The 19267-nt window shown below is 40.3% G+C and overlaps 1 protein-coding gene across 2 annotated transcripts in view; it reads left to right on the top strand.

Annotated features, from left to right (window-relative positions):
- The window catches only part of STON1 (stonin 1), a 76067-nt gene that overhangs the window by 39857 nt on the left and 16943 nt on the right, over positions 1-19267 (top strand). For both annotated transcript variants that reach the window (XM_043989048.1, XM_043989049.1), the window contains exon 2: positions 9791-11774. In XM_043989048.1, coding sequence (XP_043844983.1) covers positions 9839-11774 — 1936 coding nt within the window. In that variant the 5' untranslated portion in view covers positions 9791-9838. The remainder of the gene's footprint in view (positions 1-9790; positions 11775-19267) is intronic.

Genomic DNA, 19267 nt, shown 5'->3' with positions numbered 1-19267 from the left:
TTACTTAACCACTCTGTGAGATTAAAATTGGATATTAGATCATAAATCTACCCTACTTAACCTTTCCCTTAATTTATCTCCCAGACTAGTAAATGGAAGAAGCTTCTGGTTTTCTAGATAGACCTTTATTGTATGGTAGTCACAAGGTGATGTTGATTAGAAGGATAGGAAAGTAGAAACACAATACAAATTGTCTTAAGTATAAGCTTAGTCTATATTCCGTATAAAACTCACCAAAAGCCAAAGGCCACCTTTGGGGAGAGAGAGACCGTCTGTGCAGCGCAGTCAGGAGACCAGCAGAGCAGGAAAAAAACCCCACTTCCGTTCTCTCCTTGCCTTTTAAGCTCGCACCCTGGAAGTGGAGTGCTAGCAGGTAGTCTGACGTGCGCAGCAGGTGGACTGGCGTGCGTAGCTCATGCTGTTGGTCTCCTCCCCGAAAGGGTGGTCCTTAAAAAAAAAAACTGGCGTCTTTCAGTTATCCTAACCGACTGTTAAAAAACTTTCATATTTTTTTTTACCACAACTCAATGTTCTAGGTAACTCTGACTTATTGAACTGGTAGGAGATCCTCATTCAGGAGTCCCTTGTACTACTAAACTCTTAAGTCCAGTCCTTATTTCTGCCCCTTATCCCTTGAAAATGTACTTTTTGACATTGCATATCTTATCAGCTGGAGTTGTCGTGTTGGTTAATTTTTCTGTTTTTCTTTTCCCTTTATTCTTTGTTACAAGAGATGACTTGTTGGGTAGGAGTTGTGGGAGGGATACATTTGGAAATGAAGGTGATATAAAAAAGAGATGTCAATAAAAATAAAAATTACCAAAAAAAAGCAGCAGAAGATACCTCAAAGGAAAAAAAAAGGAAACGGACTTCTGGAGGGATCTGGATATAGTGGCTCTAGAATTGCATCCAGTTCTTAAGGAGAGATCCAAGAATTTTTGGCAAGTATAGATTTGTAGTTTAGATGGCATAATATATGAATGTGCATACCTATAAATATATAGGCTTTGATTTGGATAAAGGCCCGTTTCTTTGGCCTAAGGACTCTGCGGGATACAAGTTTAAGTCCAAACCAACTTGGAAAAAAGAAGGGAAAAAAAGTACTGGTCACTGTCAGATAGAAGCTGTTGCTCAAATGAACTAGATTTGAATTTTTTTATTACTAGTAGGGTTTCAAGTCCTTATCCAATTGTCTTTACCTCATTAAGGTCTTCTGATAGGCACCTCCCAAAAAAAAGAAAAAGAAAAAGAAAAAAAGGTGACTTTTACCTTCTCTCCTGGGAGTCAGGGAGGGGAAAGGGGAAAAGGAATTACTTGTGAGATTTTGGCTTGGTTGCTGACCCTGGACAAACAAGACTGTGTGAGGGCTTTTGAGACTGTGATAGAAAGATGAGGTCACTTCAGGGATGGATCTGGGAAAAGGGATGAGAAAGCTTTGAAAGGGGGAATGAAAATGCTGTTAAAAGGCAAGGTAGAGGAAGTGAGTAGAGCAGAAAGGAATGAGGAGAGGCAGGATGAAAAGGACAAGAGAACTCAATTTTAACTAGCTCAACAAAGCACGCTACTTTGAAAGCTTCATTTACCAGTGTCGGGCTTGAAACCCAGAATTCTTAAACCATTCAATGGGAACTGGATTTGAACTACAGAAGTGTTTAGTGCGTGTTCTTTAGTATAACAGAGATGAAAATTTGTTCTTTCCTTTTGGAGCTTCTAAAGAATTCCTTTGCATGAAATCCAATTCAACTTGGTTTACATTTGTCTGGTGCTAAGAGAGTATATGATTTCAGTAATGAGAAGAGGACATGATGATACCCCCTTTGTCAAGAGAGATTAGAGCACTTACTATTTGGGGATTGTAAAGTAGTGAGACAGGCAGATATTCAAGCCTGGTTTCAAGAAATCAATCTCATTTTTTATACTTCATCATAGATAAACTGACACGAGCTCTCAAGAAACAAACATTACACATGCAAATTCTAGTCACATCAACAAGAAAAGAGGCAAATATTGAATATATCAGATGTTTTCTAAAGAGACTGAAGCTGAGATCTTTTAAAATAGACCCTACCAAAGTAAATATTTTCATGATCTCTCACTCTAACAGAGGAGTTATTTTGGCTGAACTCTTTTGAAAGGGGGAAGAATACCGTTGCCTAGTTCCTGCAGATAAGCCTCTCTGACAGTCTCCTAATGAGCCAAATTGCTCTTTGAGCTGGGACGGAAGACTTTATGGTACCTCCAGCCTAATGGGCAGTGACACTGAAATGCATTCTCCCGGGTAGCCGGTGACCTCAGCCTCTAGCTCTGTTGTGGGCTTCTGTGCCCACAGGAATGTGCCCGGGTGCAGACACAATATGTACTGTGTGCACCCCCTCTGCAACTAGAGGCCTCAGTTCTTTCCAAAGCTTGAGCAATTGTATTTGCTGAATCTTCATTAACTGAGGGAGGGATGGAATTTTGTGAGATGTTTTTTTCCCAGACTCATGTGACATCTGAAAGCCCCTCTCTGGCCTCTGGACCCTTTGTTTAAAACACAGTTGCAAAGGTACCCAGTGATTACAGAACTTCTACCTTACTGGGTTTTCTTTTCTCATTGAATGTTAAGTGTCACAGAACCATTGAAGCTAGAAGGGGCCTAAAAAGTCATCTCCAGCTCAACTTCCTCATTTCTCAGATGAAGAAACTGAGGCCCTTCAAGGGCAAGTGGTTTGTCCAGGATCACACAGCGATGGTGTCCTGGTTTCCACTTTGGTGTTTTCTCCACTACACCCAGTGCTTTGGTATGATATGATTACAAGTATTGTTCCAAGACAAACAACATCCCTAAAGTTAGATATCTTTTTTGAAAAAAAGAAATACAGGTATGTGTTGAAAACCAATCATTCTTCACAACTCCCTTGACTTGGAGACAGATTGTTTGGCATAATGAGTAGAGCACAGAGCCTGGAGTCAGGAAGGCTGAGTTCAAATTCGGCCTCAGACACTAGCTGTGTGACTTTATGTGATTTAACCCCATTTGTCTCAGTTTCCTCATCTGTAAAATGAGCTGGAGAAGGAAGTGGCCAACCACTCCAGTATCTTTGCCAAGAAAACCCCAAATGGGATCACAAAGAGTCAGACATAACTAATTAACGCTGTTTGGAACTCAGAACTTCAACAAGATCTTCTTGACAGAAAAGGAGAGAAGAAAGGAGAGAGATGGGCCCCTTTCACTTTCTTCTTCTTCTTCTTCTTCTTCTTCTTCTTCTTCTTCGGCAGAGTAATGAGGGTTAAGTGACTTGCCCAGGGTCACACAGCTAGTAAGTGTCAAGTGTCTGAGGCTAGATTTGAACTCAGGTCCTCCTGAATCCAGGGCCAGTACTTTATCCACTGTACCACCTAGCTGCCTCCTCCCTTTCACTTTCATACCACTTTTAAGAAGCTCCCACTGAGATGCTAAACTTGGAGATCCCTTTATTCGATAATACCCACCACTTCTGCCTTCTTCTCTTGTATATTCTTCAGCTTGGTAATACAGACTTCATTGGAGCTACTTTGAAGGGGGTGAGCCATAGTCCTGGGGTCTTTGACACACAAAAGGGATCCACCCTCGTCCTTTATGTTACAACACAAGCAGTGGGGGTACATGGCATAGACTTCATTCACACATATATGGGTTAATGGGTAACCATTTGCTGTGACATGAAGGAGGAGGGCATACCATTTTTGTGTTCAATCTCTGAATGACTGCTTATTGGAGATATGGATCTCACTGCAATTAATAGCTCATCTTTCCTCCCCTTATATACATCCTCTTATACTTAAGGCTTCAGAGGACCTCTAGAAGTAGGTGGTGGCAAGGGATCACTGGGAGTCTCCACCCCCCAACAATTTGCACCTGGTCTAGCAGTCTCAGATTCCGACCTATAGATAGGTGACCCCAGGATTAAGGCTCCCAGGAGCCTGAGGGTCTAATTTGGGTGCTGGAGATCTTCTAGGTCTTTAATATTTCACAGACAATAGAGCTGCATCTGAGATGCCCATCTATTATTTCTTACTCTCCATACTATAGACTCATCTTATCTTGTCACACATTTTCTCGATATCTTTTTTTTTTGGCCAGGCAATGGGGGGTTAAGTGACTTGTCCAGGGTCACACAGCCACCTAGCTGCCCCATGATACTTCTTGTACAGAAATCATAATAGGTAATTATTTGGAGTCTATTTATGTCCACCATGAATTTTCTCTCCTGCCCTTTGGGTCACCTGCTATTTATAAGGTGTTGGTTTTCCATGGTTCACAGTCATAAATCATTACTGGAAGAATTAATGTTTTGTTTTGTTTTTTTAAAAAAGACTTTATATTTTTAAAGCAGTTTCAGTTCAATTGAACAAGCTTTTCTTAACTCGTTACTATTTACAAAACCCACATGATGCAAAGATTGAAATGAGACAGGCCCTGCCCTCAAGGAGTTTACATTCTACTGGGGAGAGGAAAGTAAATTTTTTAAAAAATATGAATGCAAGGGGCAGCTAGGTGGCACAGTGGAAAAAGCACCGGCCCTGGATTCAGGAGGACCTGAGTTCAAATCCGGCCTCAGACACTTGACACTTACTAGTTGTGTGACCCTGGGCAAGTCACTTAATCCTCATTGCCCCACAAAAAAATCAATCAATCAATCAGTTAATCAATGGATAGATAGATAGACAGATAAATAAACAAACAAATAGATAAATGAAATAAATAAACAAATAAAAGGTAGGCCTTTGTTTCAAGAAATCTGGGGTTATTAAAGGAGGCTTGCAGTTTCCCAGAAGCAATCCTGGCCACTCTTGGTTTTTTCCTTATGGATGATCAGGACAAACTCTTTTGAATAGTTATGGATCTCATCCAGGAGGCTCTACAGTGTTCTAGTGCTTGTTGTAACCAGCACAATGAAATCTGCAGACGTGAGCAAGTGAAGGAGCTCACTATCTGTGGAGAATCTCTCTTCAACGTCTACTCTTTCCTAGATCTTCTCCATGACAGTGTTGACTATATGGCTTCTTGTTTTATACCTTGCTTGATATTAAAGATCAGAGGATTGGGGCAGCTAGATGGCACAGTGGATAGAGCACCGGCCCTGGATTCAGGAGGACCTGAGTTCAAATCCGGCCTCAGACACTTAACCCTTACTAGCTGTGTGACCCTAGGCAAGTCACTTAACCCCAACTGCCTCACTAAAAAAAAAAAAAAAGAAAAAAAGAAAAGATCAGAGGATTGTTCCATGTTGTTACATCTTTTAGGGAAGCATAAATAATTTTGATAAATGCATAGGAGACACCTTGTTGGAAGAGAGCCTTTCAGGGAGTACTGGCCCTACTGAATAAAAAAAAAAAATTAGTTAACAAACATTAAATACAATAAGTTCTTTAGTAGTCAACAAACAATAAGTCCAACATCATTGATAGGTAAGTAAAGGATCATTTGTGGGCAGATAAAACACAAATGATTGGAGAGAAGAATCAGGTTTCATTGGGGAGGTGCAATTTGAACTCAGTCTTGAAAGATAAAGAATCTGAAAAATGGAGATGAGGGAGGAGTGAATACATTCTAGGGATTAGGAATCTTATTGAAATGTACAGAGGAATGAGTTAGGCAAGGAATGAGTTAGAATGCTAAGATCAGGAAATAGCTAGTAGTCCAGTTGGGTAATAGGTAAATGTAGGTAATACGATGAGAAATAAATGTGAAATAAGTTTGAGAAGGTGGGTCTGAACCAGAAGGTGGAAGGTCTTAAACAATAGGCTGAGGAGTTTGTCTCCTATCCTGGAGGTCACAGAGGTCCCTTGAAAGTTTTTGAACAGAAGAGTGTCCCAGTAAGATTTGTACTTTAGGAAGATTATTTTGGTATCTGTGGGAGCATGAACACCAGTTAGGAGGCTATTATAATAGTCAAGATGAGAATCGATGAAGCCCTGAATTATAATAATGAGCTAGCATTTATATAGCATTTTAAGGTTTGTAGATAGCTTTACAAATATTATCTCGGATCGTTCTCACAACAAATCGGGAAATAGGTGCTATGGTTATCTCCATTTTACAGATGAGGAAGCTGAAGCAGAGGTTAAGTGACTTGCCCAGGGTCATACAGCTAGTAAGTGTCTGAGGCTGGATTTGAATTTAGAAACTTGCTGTCTCTAAGTGCAGCATTCTATAATCTGAGCCACCTAGCTGCCTCTATGGTGATGGATGTGAACCATCTTTGGCACAGGCCCTCTCCTGCCTCTGAAATCCTCAAAATCCTGTCTGCCTCAGTTCCCTCAACTGTATAATATGGATGATAGTATTACCTACTTCCCAGGTTGTTGAGAATCAAATAAGATAATATTTGTAAAGCTCTTGGTACATAGTAAGCACTTAATAAATGCTTGTTTCCTTCCTTTCTTTAAAAAAAATTTGAAAAAAATGAAAATACTGGGGCAGCTAGATAACACAGTGATTAAAGCACCAGCCCTGGATTCAGAAGGACCTGAGTTCAAATCCTACCTCAGACACTTGACACTTACTAGCTGTGTGACCCTGGGCCAGTCACTTAACCCTCATTGCCCCACAAAAAAAAAAAGAAAGAAAGAAAACACTGTAAGTTAATTATACATATGCAATCTAGTTCATCCATCTTTCTTCTTTTTGATCAAATTGGTGTTCATGTGCAGTGCCTATCCAAAATAGATATGCTGATGGACTCATTTCATGGATTATTCAGAGAGGCAATATTGCATAGTGTATAGACCACTGGATTTGATATCAGGAAGAGTTGGGTTTGAATCTCACCTCAGATACTTATTAGCTATTAGACCTTGGGCTAGTGTTTTTGGACCTATTTGCAAAGATATTTGTTTTTAAATAAAAAAAAATAGTATTGTGTTTTTTCCAATTATATGTGAAGATAATTTTAAACATTCATTTAAAAAATTTTGAGTTCTAAATTTTCTCTCTTTCCCTTTCCTTCTTCCTCCCTAAAAAGATAAGAATTTTAAATAGGTTATAGATGTGTAATCACATTTTCCCATATTACTCATGTTGCAAAAGAAGAAAAAGAATAAAAGGAAAAAAATAACAAAGAAAATAGTATGCTTTGATCTGTGTTCAGACTGTGTTCAATTCTTTCTCTGGATGTGGAGAACATTTTCCATCATGAATCCTTTGGAATTGTCTTGGATCATTGTATTGCTGAGAAGAGCTAAGTCTGTCATAGTTGAACATTGCACAATGTGCAAAGATATTTATAACAAATCCTTTTTACCATCAAGAACAGTGGAGTCACCATATCTGGATTTTGAATATCACAGTTCTTATAGAAGAAGTGGAAGTGACATTGGAAATAACAAAGATGGCAAGCAACTATACTAGATCAAGTATAGACAGAGAATGCCCATTCTACGTGTGACATAATTTTGGAGGCCTTCAAGGAGCAGTTCTCAATATATCTGAAGGAGGATAAGATGCCAACGATATAGGAAAAATAATCTCAGAACATATTATTACAATAAAAAAAGGTGACCAAGAGTCATGATGCCTTCCTAGTTACTTCCAAAAATATCAATGCTATCAATGATTCTTTCTCATTATTTTGGAATTTTTTCTTTAAGATATTTTGAAACTTGTTTTGAATGCCTTTAAAATTTTGCCTCCAGTTTAGATAAAAAACCAAACAAACAAACCTGTATTTGGTTAGGTCCTGGCCACCTTTCCCAAGTTAATTTTCTTGAGTGTCATTTCTTCTCCCTCCTGTCTAATACTATAGGCTCTGAGGGGGTTAAAGACCGACTGTGGTAGTTGAATGGTAGTGTTTGACCATAACCAATGAGAAATGGTCACTATGGTATCCATGACAAATCTATTCCATTTTACTTTTTTGTTGCCCTCCTTCCAATTTCATCTTCAAATACTCTTGGGATAATTTTGTTTAGCTGGGTCTTATGCCATGTTTTCTGTAAATTTATTTTCCCCCTCCACTACCCTTTGCTGTTTTATGAGACAATATTGTTCATAATATTTTGTCATCCTCCTTTGCAATGTTTTGCAAATGAACTTGTACTTTAAACTGATGTTATCCTTGGCTGCCATGTCTCTCTGTTTGGCAGAAAAATCAAATATTCTCTGACTGAGCCATTTTGGGGCACCCTTTTTGTGGTGTCTTTTTTGTGGCATTGTTTTACACTGATTAGAATTCCCTTAGAAATGATAGCTACTTCCCTCCATTTTCCATTTTTCAGTCAAACACTTGTTTAAATAAGTTGGATTAGAGTTACAATTTCTTATATTGTCTCCTATTTCTTTTAATTTGATGATCTTACTGCACACAGAGAACTTATTCTGAAAATAACCTTAGTCATTTCCTGTTTTTGTTAAGATATAGTCAATTTGAATTTTTGTTGAGTTATTTTCTGACTCTTTTCTTGAAGAAAATATTCATGATATATAAACATGTGATTTCTATAAAATCTAGAAATTCTTCGCTTCTTCTCTAATCCTGGGAAATCTAGAATATTTTTTGCCATTCTCCAATGCCCAACTTATCTAGTATTAAAATTCCTGAGTATTAAGGTTATTCCTCATATGTTTGTCCAATTTCTCTTCTTCCTTCCTGCAACAGATATTAGTATGAAAGCTATAATTCTCTTCTGGTGGGCCCCTTGTCCACTTTCATCTTGAACACTACAAGGTGGGATGATCAAGTACCCATGAAATGATGTCTCTTGTTCACCTTGAATACACAATGAGACCAAACTCAGGGACTGCTTTATTGGTGTCTCCAAGGAGAAATAGTGAGCCATCCTTATATTGCTCTCTATCATCTTTATTTTGTTAGCTTTATTTATAATGAGGATGTCCTTGTGGCTGCAGCTTAGTTCCTCCAATAATATTTCAACTCATTGTCATTGGACAACGATTGTTAAAATTCCATCTTGTATAGGAAGTCTTTTCTAACTCCTCTTAATTCTAATGCCTTCCCTCTTTAATTCTTTCCTTCTTATCCTGTGTATAGCCTATTTGTATATATTTGTTTGTTTGTTGTCTCCCTTATCAGATTGTAAATTCCTTGAGGCCAGGGACTATCTTTTGCCACTTTTTATATTTTTTATATATCTACTGCTTATCTTAATTCATGGTACATAGTAGGCATTTAATAAATGTTTATAGATTGACTGATAGTAATCTCTCATTCAGAGCACCAGTAGTTAAGTTAATATTTCTAGGGGCTATAAAAGAACCACATGGAACTGAAGACCATTTTTGTATTTTGATCTAATTCATGGATCATCATAGCCAAATAATTCATCATTTGATAGCCAAATTGCTGGTGAAGACCCTGTCTTCTTAGGCTCTTTCGTGAATGGCAGGCATAGTCAGTCCCTGAGGCCATACTTGAAGCCATTTTAATTTTTCAGAGCCTACCCAAACTGGCTTTCCACTGGCATATCTGTAAAGGACCCAGGTTTATTGCTATGCCACAATAACTTACCTATTATTGATGATCATGCTGTTCTTAATGAAAAATGGAACACGCAAGCTTTGACTTATTTCAGTCATCAGTAGATGTGTAGTTAGATTGTAAGTGCCCTGAGGCAGGAATTACACTTTATGATGCAGCTACACCATGGGCCTGTACTTTTATAGTTCTTTTGCATGTAGCATAGTAGGATGATAAAGCATTGTTAAATTAAGTCGAACTGAAAAGTGCTCAATATTTTTTTGCTCCATGAAAGTAAATCTGGATTTACATCTTTTGGGGAACTAATGTATTGATTTTTTTTCTTTTAACAGTTACTTCATGCCTGGCACACCAACAAGTGCATTGCTTGATCCTCCAGAATGTATTCTGCTAACCCAGCCAACTGGGTCACATTTGATGATGAGCCACTTTCTCAGTCCCCTCAAAAATCAAAGAATTTTCCACTTGAGAATCACAGCATCTCTAAACCAAATGGACTTAAGCTGAACCTCCCTGGCCTCAAGGAATCCTATGGTTCTTCATCTACAAGTAGTACCCCTCTTTCTTCTCCCATTGTGGACTTCTACCTAAGCCCAGGGCCTCCAAGTAACTCTCCCCTTTCCACACCTACCAAAGACTACCCGGGCTTTCCTTGTATTCCCAAACCAGGGGGGATTCATGCACTTTATCCTATTCCTGAATGGCCTTCAAACAGCCCACTTCCAACACCAGGGACAGAGTCTTCATTGTTCCCTTCTAAACTCAGCAATCCTGCCCGTTCATCCACACCCAGTGATCATTTGTGTAAGCTTCCAGATGTCAAAGCTGAATTTGTGGATGAAAGGAACCCTCACCCTCACCAATCAGAAATCTTAGACCATCAACGTGACTTTCCACAGTTTCAGTATTTTCAAGATGACTGTGCTTTTTCAAGTCCATTTTGGAAAGAAGAGTCTTTACCTAGCAGCTCTCCTTTCACTTTTGACCCTGAAGGAAAAAATCAAAGGTCTAGCAGAAAGATGACACCTCCTGAACAGAAAAGTCTCAATCAATGCTCTTTCAATTATGTCTGTGAAAGACTTGAACACCTGCAAGCTACAGATGATGCTACAGATTCAATTGGAAGCCTGCCTATGCGGTGTCTATACACTGGAGACAGCAGCCCATCCTTTGTCCCCCATACATTATTCAGAAGTCATCAGAAAGTTGGGTGGTCCTTCATGCTTAGAATCCCTGAGAAGAAAAATATGATGTCTTCTAGGCAGTGGGGGCCAATATTCCTGAAAGTCTTGCCAGGGGGCATTTTGCAAATGTACTATGAGAAGGGATTGGAGAAACCATTTAAAGAGCTTCAGTTGGACCCATACTGCAGACTCTCCGAACCCAAAGTAGAGAACTTTAGCATGTCAGGGAAAATCCATACTGTGAAGATTGAGCATGTGACTTATACAGAAAAAAGGAAATACCATTCTAAGACAGAAGTAGTCCACGAGCCAGAAGTGGAGCAGATGTTAAAACTGGGGACCACAGACTACCATGATTTCCTTGAATTTTTGAGGGCGGTAGATGAGGAACTGATGAAACTCCCTCCTCTCTCCAAACAAAAAAGAAACTATGAAGAACAAGAAATTTCCCTAGAAATTGTGGACAACTTCTGGGGAAAGGTCACTAAAGAAGGAAAGCTAGTTGAAAGTGCTGTAGTTACCCACATCTACTGCCTCTGCTTTGTGAATGGAAATACAGAATGCTTTTTAGCTTTAAACGACTTTGAGTTGCAGAAGAAAGATGAGCGCTATTTTGAGAGAGACCCAGAAAAGAAAGGAATTGAAATTCTTGAATACCATTTTCACAAGTGTGTGAAAGCACAAGAGTTTGAACAGTTGAGGATCATTAAGTTTTCACCCCTGGATGCTTGTAGATTTGAGCTGATGCGTTTCAAGACATTGTATGATGGGGAGAGCCTTCCATTTTTGGTGAAGTCTGCTGTGGTTGTCCAGGGTGCATATGTTGAGCTTCAGGCTTTTGTCAACATGGCTTCATCTGCTCTGACCACAACCCGTTCTAGTCCTTTGAGATTCTGTGACAATATAATGATACATTTTCCAGTCCCGGCTCAGTGGATCAAGGCACTTTGGACCATGAATCTCCAGAGACAGAAGTCCCTGAAGGCCAAAATGAACCGCCGGACATGCCTTGGCTCATTACATGAACCAGAATCGGAACCTGTCATCCAGGTCACGGTGGGAACAGCTAAATATGAGAGTGCCTATAGGGCCATTGTGTGGAAGATAGATCGGTTGCCAGATAAAAACTCAAGTAAATATCCAATTTTTCCAAGTTATTTTCCCCCATTATAGTGTTTCAAATGTTTTTCACTGTGCTTCTGAGTCTACACACTGGAATCAGTTTCAAACATCTAGTCAATTCTGTCAACTTGAGGCTTTGTCTACACAACCAATTGGTTGAATACCATTGGTTGAAAGGTAAAAAATATAGTCAGGTTGGTGTTTTCACATGGTATTTTAATAATGCAAAGTAATTTAGTTTGGTTTATTTTAAACAGACAACTGGGCCATACTAGGCCAGATCCCTTTAGCCCAGGGTTCTGTCTTTGATCGAGGCACCAAGGGATAGTTTGTGGGGTTGAACCTCAAATGTTAGAGACGTTCTCCTGAACATCCTAGTTTCCTAGAAATAATAAAATTTTTAGGAGTTAAAAGGGACCACAGTGGTTATTTAATCCCATTCATATCTGAAATAATCTATCATGGATCTATATCTTATCAATATATTGTGACCTTTTAGAGGGCAGACATTTTTATTCTCAATCTGTATCAACCTTTGCATGTAGCAAATTCCTTAGGTTTACTACCTGTTATGCAAAATAGGATACACAGACATTTTTAGGTGTGTTTAACTAGGGCCTATTGTTGTTTTAACTTATTTCTTTTACCAAGTTGACAGATTTTATGGGATATCAGAATGGATGGTCCTCTAGTCCAACTTAGAACAGAATAAGAATCCCTTCCTACACTATCCCCCATGAATAGTTATCGAGCCTTTGTTTGAAGACCCTCAGTAAGCAGAAGCTACTACCTTTGGAGGGAGCCCATTCTACTTTTAGATAGTGCTAATCCTTAGGAGATTTTCCTTTAGACTGAGCCTAAATCTTCCTTTCTTCAGCTCCCACCCGCTGTTCCTAGTTCTGGCCTCAGGGACCAAGCAGAACAAGTGTAACCCCTCTGCGGGGACCTTCTCTCTGGTCCTTGAAGTCTTCTCCTTTGTAGATTAACTGCTTTAGCTCCTTCAGTTGGTCCTGATGAAACATCACCTTCATGCCCTTTGCTATGCTGGTCTCCCTTTTCTGGACAGTCTCCAGACCACTAATTGTCCTTCCTAGAATCTGGCAACCCAAGCCGACCATAATATTGCCTTCTTGTTCCGCACGATTTTGGCTCCTTTAATGTGGCCGTAGGTCTCCTGAGCCTTTACCACCACCACTATCATCATCACACTTAGCAATTTCATAGCTCCTACTACATGCCAGGTGTTTTGCAGGTGTTGTTTCATCAGATTCTCACAACTACTCAGACATTATTATTTCCATTTTATGGTCTAGAAAACTTTGACAAATAGAAATTAAATGACTTGCCCAGGGTCACAGAGCTAGTCACTGTCTGAGGCCAGATTAGAACTCATTATCTTCCTGACTATAGGCATGGCACTCTACCTCACCAACTAGCTGTATCTCCCTCTTGACTCTTATAAATTTTTAGTCCATTGAAACTCAGAGGTCTTTTTCAAATTGCTGTCTGGCCAGGTCTTTTATCTTGTACTTGTGATTATTGATTGTTTTTTAGCTCAAGTGTAAGACTTTACATTTATCACTATTATATTTGATTTCGTTAGACTTGACCAAATGCTTTTACCTGTTGAGGTCTTTTTGGATCCTGATTTTCCTCTTGTGAGGAACTTCCTTATGTAGTAGAGAGAGCCCTGAATTTGGAGTTGGAAAGGCCCGGGTTCAAATCCTGCTTCAGACTTATTAGCTGCATGACCCATAGCACTTCATTTAACCTCTGTGCCTCAGTTTCCTTGTCTGTAAAATAGGGGTAGCCTCCAAGGTCACTTCCAGATATAAATTTATTATATTATCATCTAGCAAATTACTTCTCTCTCTTTGCATTTGCTAAGTTTGCCATCTATACCTTGATTTAAATCACTGAGAAAAATATTTTCCAAAAGCACTAGGTCAAAGACCCTGAGTCACTGTACTAGAAACTTCTTTCTAAGTTGACATCAAGCTAGTAAGGACTTTTTGGGTCTAGCCAGTTAACCAATTCCAAATTCATTTCATAAAAACAACACATTGATATAGTACATTAGGGTTTACAAACACTTCTCTCACAACAACTCTGTTTTTTTGGTTTTTTTGCGGGGTAATGGGGGTTAAGTGACTTGCCCAGAGTCACACAGCTAGTAAGTGTCAAGTGTCTGAGGCCAGATTTGAACCCAGGTCCTCCTGAATCCAGGCCTGGTGCTTTATCCACTGCGCAACCTAGCTGCCCCTCACAACAACTCTATTGGTGAAGTAGTACCAGTATTCATTTCACATATGAAGAAAGTAGGACTCAGACAAGTTAAATAATTTGCCAGACTAACATGGCTAGTACATTTCATGGCTAGGATTTGAACCCTGGTCCTCCTGATTTAAAGTCCAGGAATTTTGTCACTAGGCAATGTTGCTTTTCATCGACCAGGCTGTCTAGCCCACACCTGTCCATTTGGACCATATGAAATATCTTGAGACTTTGTCATGTTATTCTTGTGAACGAGTTTGAAGGGAACGTTATAGTATCATGTCAACCCAATCTTAGTGGTAAAATTTAATGCATTCAGTGAAGCAATAGGTCAAAATGTTTTTAGATATATTTTTTCAAGCTGTGAAAACATAGCCTTAGTACCTTTCTTTGTTAAGACTATCCCTGAGTGGAGAAAATAATTGGGCAAATCCTGGGGAAAAGGGCTGATATACCCTTGTCCCACTCCAATCCCTATGTTAAGAAGTTGGGTTGTTGGGGCGGCTAGGTGGCGCAGTGGATAGAACACCGGCCCTGGAGTCAGGAGTACCTGAGTTCAAATCCAGTCGCAGACACTTAACACTTACTAGCTGTGTGACCCTGGGCAAGTCACTTAACCCCAATTGCCTCACTTAAAAAAAAAAAAAAGAAGTTGGGTTGTTTCTAGGGGAGTACTTGGGATAAAGAACAAGTTGGATGGCAGATTCAGAAGGGGCAGTGTCTACCTTAGTCTTTCCTAGGTCCAGGGAGGTTCCATTTGTGCACAGCTGCTTACCTGAGGGGCTCTAAGATATTGACTCTATTTGAGGTTCTTTGCAGGCCGGTAAGTTTTGGGGCCCAAAGCAGAACCATATCTAGGATGGGGAAAACTGGGGCTTTGCCCCATCTGGCCACTTGTGCTGAAATTTAGAAGCTTGCTTTGTCTCCAAATAGTCTTACAGCCTAGCATCCCTGCTTTGTGGTTCTTCACTGGCCTTGCTCAATGGTCCCTAACATCTGTAGTGTGATAGCTATCTTAGGCCACAATATTCCCAGTGCTCTAATTCTTCTACTACCACTCTCCTGTACCTTAATGGCTTTCCTCCTTTAGGATACCATTGGAACATTCTCACCTCATCCTGGAGTCAAGGAAAATGTCTATGCTACAAGTTTCCCTACTTTCTTACCCCACTCCTCTCATTCCCCTCCACTCCAACCCACACTGCTCCTCTTCACTCTTTGGCCTTGTAATAGGGGCTAAAGGACTCTGGGTTATATTGTCTATGCCACAGATGTACAAAGACAGACTTTTTGATTGATATGTTACCATTCCCTCAGTGTGAGTGCATATAATAAGGCAGACTAGGCAATTCTAGGGCTTACAGAAAACCACTTATGGAACAATGAAGGTGAAAGCCAATACATGTCTGCTGAGGTGAGATCTGGAGGTTTTCCCATACTCCAGCTAGGCTTGTCTTGGTTTGATCCACTCTGCTGTCTCTACGAATGGCAGTCTCCCCAGCGGATACCTCATACTATCTTGGTCTCCAATTCTTCCCCTACCACCTCCCAATCTTTCTCTTTCTCTCGCTCTCACTCTTCTTTTTCTTTCTTTCTTTCTTTCTCTTTTTTTTTTTTTTGGCAGGGCAATAGGGGTTAAGTGACTTTCCCAGGGTCACACAGCTAGTAAGTGTCTGAGGCTGGATTTGAACTCAGGTCCTCCTGAATCCAAGGCTGGTGCCTTATCCACTGTGCCACCTAGCTGCTCCCCCTTCTCTGTCTTTGCAGGGCAATGAGGGTTAAGTGACTTGCTCAGGGTCACACAGCTAGTAAGTATCAAGTGTCTGAGATCGGATTTGAACTCAGGTCCTCCTGAATCCAGGGCCAGTACTTTATCCACTGCACCACCTAGCTGTCCCACCTGCCCCAATCTCTCTCTCTCTTTTTAAAAACATTTTATTTAAGTGAGGCAATTGGGGTTAAGTGACTTACCCAGGGTCACACAGCTAGTAAGTGTTAAGTGTCTGAGGCCAGATTTGAACTCAGGTACTCCTGACTCCAGGCCCGGTGTTTTATCCACTGCACCACCTAGCTGCCCCTCAATCTCTATTATGGAATACTTGCCTCAGATTCTGAAATTACAAGCTATACCTCTGATCCCAAGGGCAAAGTGGATTTGATGCATCTGTCCTTAAAAAGAACAAATGGACCTTTATTCCCTGAGGCTCCCAGACCACCCCACATTCACTAGGGGCATCCAGCCTAGACAGGTAATGGCTGGTTTGGCTTTTGTAAGTTATTGTTATTGACTTATGTAGACTAGGCCCAGAGATAAGGAACATTTTGAGCAGTCTCTGAATCCCAGACATTCTCTCTGCAGAAAGAAAATTCCATTGGCCAGATTTGGCAAAGCTTTCCCCTATCTTCCCTCCTTTTCCGCCAATTCCTATGGGATTTACTCCGGTTGCAGAGCCCTGTTGACCCCCATTAATCATTCCTTCTTTGGAGCGTGTTGCTGATACAGAAAATTTCCATGGAAAAGCAATCAGTCTCCTAATATTCTAATATCCAGGCTATTCATGGAGCTAATTTCCTGATAACAAGGACAAACTGGCCCCTAGCCTTCTCATAACTCCATTGTGATGGGATCAACACTTACCAAGTTCAAAATCTGCCAAAGTTCAATACGTAGCTAGATAAATTATTTGTCTTCCTCTTTCATTTGTTTGCTGAGGAAGGGAGGAAGGCCATCAACAAAGAACCTTCTCTGGAAATTTGAGAATAAGAACCAAACATATGGTCTTTTTATTCGTGAGATTTTTTTGATTTATTTGTTTTAGGGCTGGATCTGTGATTTTATCAGCTGATAGGGATTTATTAAGCACTGACTAAGTGCCAGCTACTGAGGATAGAGAGGAAGGCAAAAGATAGTCCCTGTATCTACGTACAAACAAGATATGTACAGGATAAATAGGAGGTAATTAACCCACCGGGAGAAGGTACTAGCATGAAAGGACATCTGAAAAGGCTTCTTGTAGAGGGTGGGATTTCAGCCTGATACTTGAAGGAGGCCAGGAAAGCCAGGAGGCAGAGATGAAGAGGAAGAGTATTCCAGGCAGGAAAGACAGCCAGAGAAAATGGCCAGAGTTGGAAGATTGACTTTCTTGTTTGAGGAACAACAAGGTAATTCCCTGGGCAGTAGTGCCTCCTTGCTTGAGGCACTGCGGACTTCAGTCACTTGCTCAGTAACACCAGCCAGCATGTATCAGAGACAGCACTTAAATTCAGGTCTTCCCGACTTCAATGACAGTCTTCCATCTACCTACTGTGCCACACAGCCTTCTTCTCTTTTGAGGTCAGACGTGTTCTAAAAATGGAATGCTTGCTTCAAAGGAAGATAGATCAAGGGAAGCCTTTTTCTGCTTAAAAGAAATACCTGATCTAATGAATATTTGTAGAGCCAGGCCAAGAGAGGTTGGTCCTCTTGATAACCAGGTACAGAATGATGGGATTATCCTTGGGTGCGGTGATGAGCACAGGGATCAAAGGAGGTCAGACATGTTTCACTATGTGAATTGCAATGCGAACTGGGTTCCTGACAGGAATATATAAAGGTAAAAATTAGCGGGGTGGGGCTAAGGAGAAGTGTTCAAAGAGCCAATTCCTGTTGTTCAGCCCTAGTGTACTGCCAGCCAGCCTTAAGGAAACAGAACTTTCAAGCTGAGTCAGCCCAGTACAAACTTTATTTTTCAAACTCACGATACAACAATGGATCCTCCTTTAAAATATTTTAATTGTTACATTATCACATGTAACATTTAAAAATCTAATACTGCTTATAACATTTGCATTTCCTAACATTGTTATTCAGTAACGTCTGACCCTTTGTCATCCCTTGGACAATGCTGTCCATGGAACAGCATCTTGGAAAAGTGCTTTGTAATTTCCTTTTCCAGTGGATTTGGGCAAACAGAGGTTAAATGATTTACCCAGGTGGCTCAGTGGATAGAGCACTGGCCCTGGATTCAGGAGAACCTGAGTTCAAATCTGGCCTCAGACACTTAATACTTACTAGCTGTGTGACCCTGGGCAAGTCACTTAACCCCGATTGCCTCACCCCCCCAAAACAAAAACAAAAAAACCCAAAACGAAACAAAAAAATGATTTACCCAGGGTATCTGAGGTTGAATTTGAACTCAGGTCTTTTTGACTCTGGGCCCAGTGCTCTCTCCCCTGAGCCACCTGGCTGCTTCTTTCCTGGGCTTACCTGTGATTAAATGATTATTTATTGATGACCCAGAACTATTATAGGTATTTATAGGTGTTGGGGATGTATAAGAAGAATGCAAGAATGATTCCCTGAGCTGTGTGTTTATGATATATGTATATAAAATCAGCAAAACAAGAGATGAAAGTACATCTGAAATGAAAATGCAAGAGGTGAACAAGGAGAAACTTTAAGATTTTAATTAAATATTTACTAGTTGTTGGGCACAAAGGGAATGAATCCGTGAAATATCTCAAGTAGGTAAACAGAAAATGAGTGAGAACTTCAGAAGTGTATTTTGGGGGGGGGCAGGGCAATGAGGTTTAAATGACTTGCCCAGGGTCACATAGCTAGTAAGCGTCAAGTGTCTGAGGCTGAATTTGAACTCAGGTCCTCCTGAATCCAGGGCTGGTGCTTTATCCATTGCGCCACCTAGCTGCCCCCCAGATGTGTATTTTTAAGGTACTCAGTGTCATCAGCTCCATTCAGTATTATATTAAAATGTTTTAGTCATTAGACAGGATACCTTAATTAATAAGTCCTCTGGCAACAAAAGTCCTTTCATCAAAGTTAGCCTGCATGCCTGGGAGATCAGGAAATTCTAGAGAGGTTTAACAGCATGGTGTGGTAGACAGAGTACTAGATTTGGAGTTAGAAAGACCTAGGTTCAAATCCTGTTTCCCAAATTTACTAGTTATAGACCACCCACCTAACCTCTCTGAAACATCATTTCTTTTGTCTCCCAAAGGGTGCTGTGAAGCTCAAATGGGATAATCTATGTAAAGTGCTTGCTTGGTACATTTTCCAGATTACTGCCTGGGATTCACCAGAAATTCAGAAAGATGCTGCCCAGGCTAGGAGTATATATATGGATTCTGAGCAAGAGACCCTCTAGAGAAAGGCAGGGGAGAGTGAAGATTTCCTATGCAATGCATTCCCGGGCCTCCTACCATATGTACAATTTCTGGTAGTAGAGTTCTAAA

This window comes from Dromiciops gliroides, chromosome 2 (assembly GCF_019393635.1).
Source record: "Dromiciops gliroides isolate mDroGli1 chromosome 2, mDroGli1.pri, whole genome shotgun sequence".
NCBI lineage: Eukaryota > Metazoa > Chordata > Mammalia > Microbiotheria > Microbiotheriidae > Dromiciops > Dromiciops gliroides.
The sequence above is the reverse complement of the archived record's forward strand: the minus strand, read 5'-3'. Positions and strand labels throughout refer to the sequence as shown.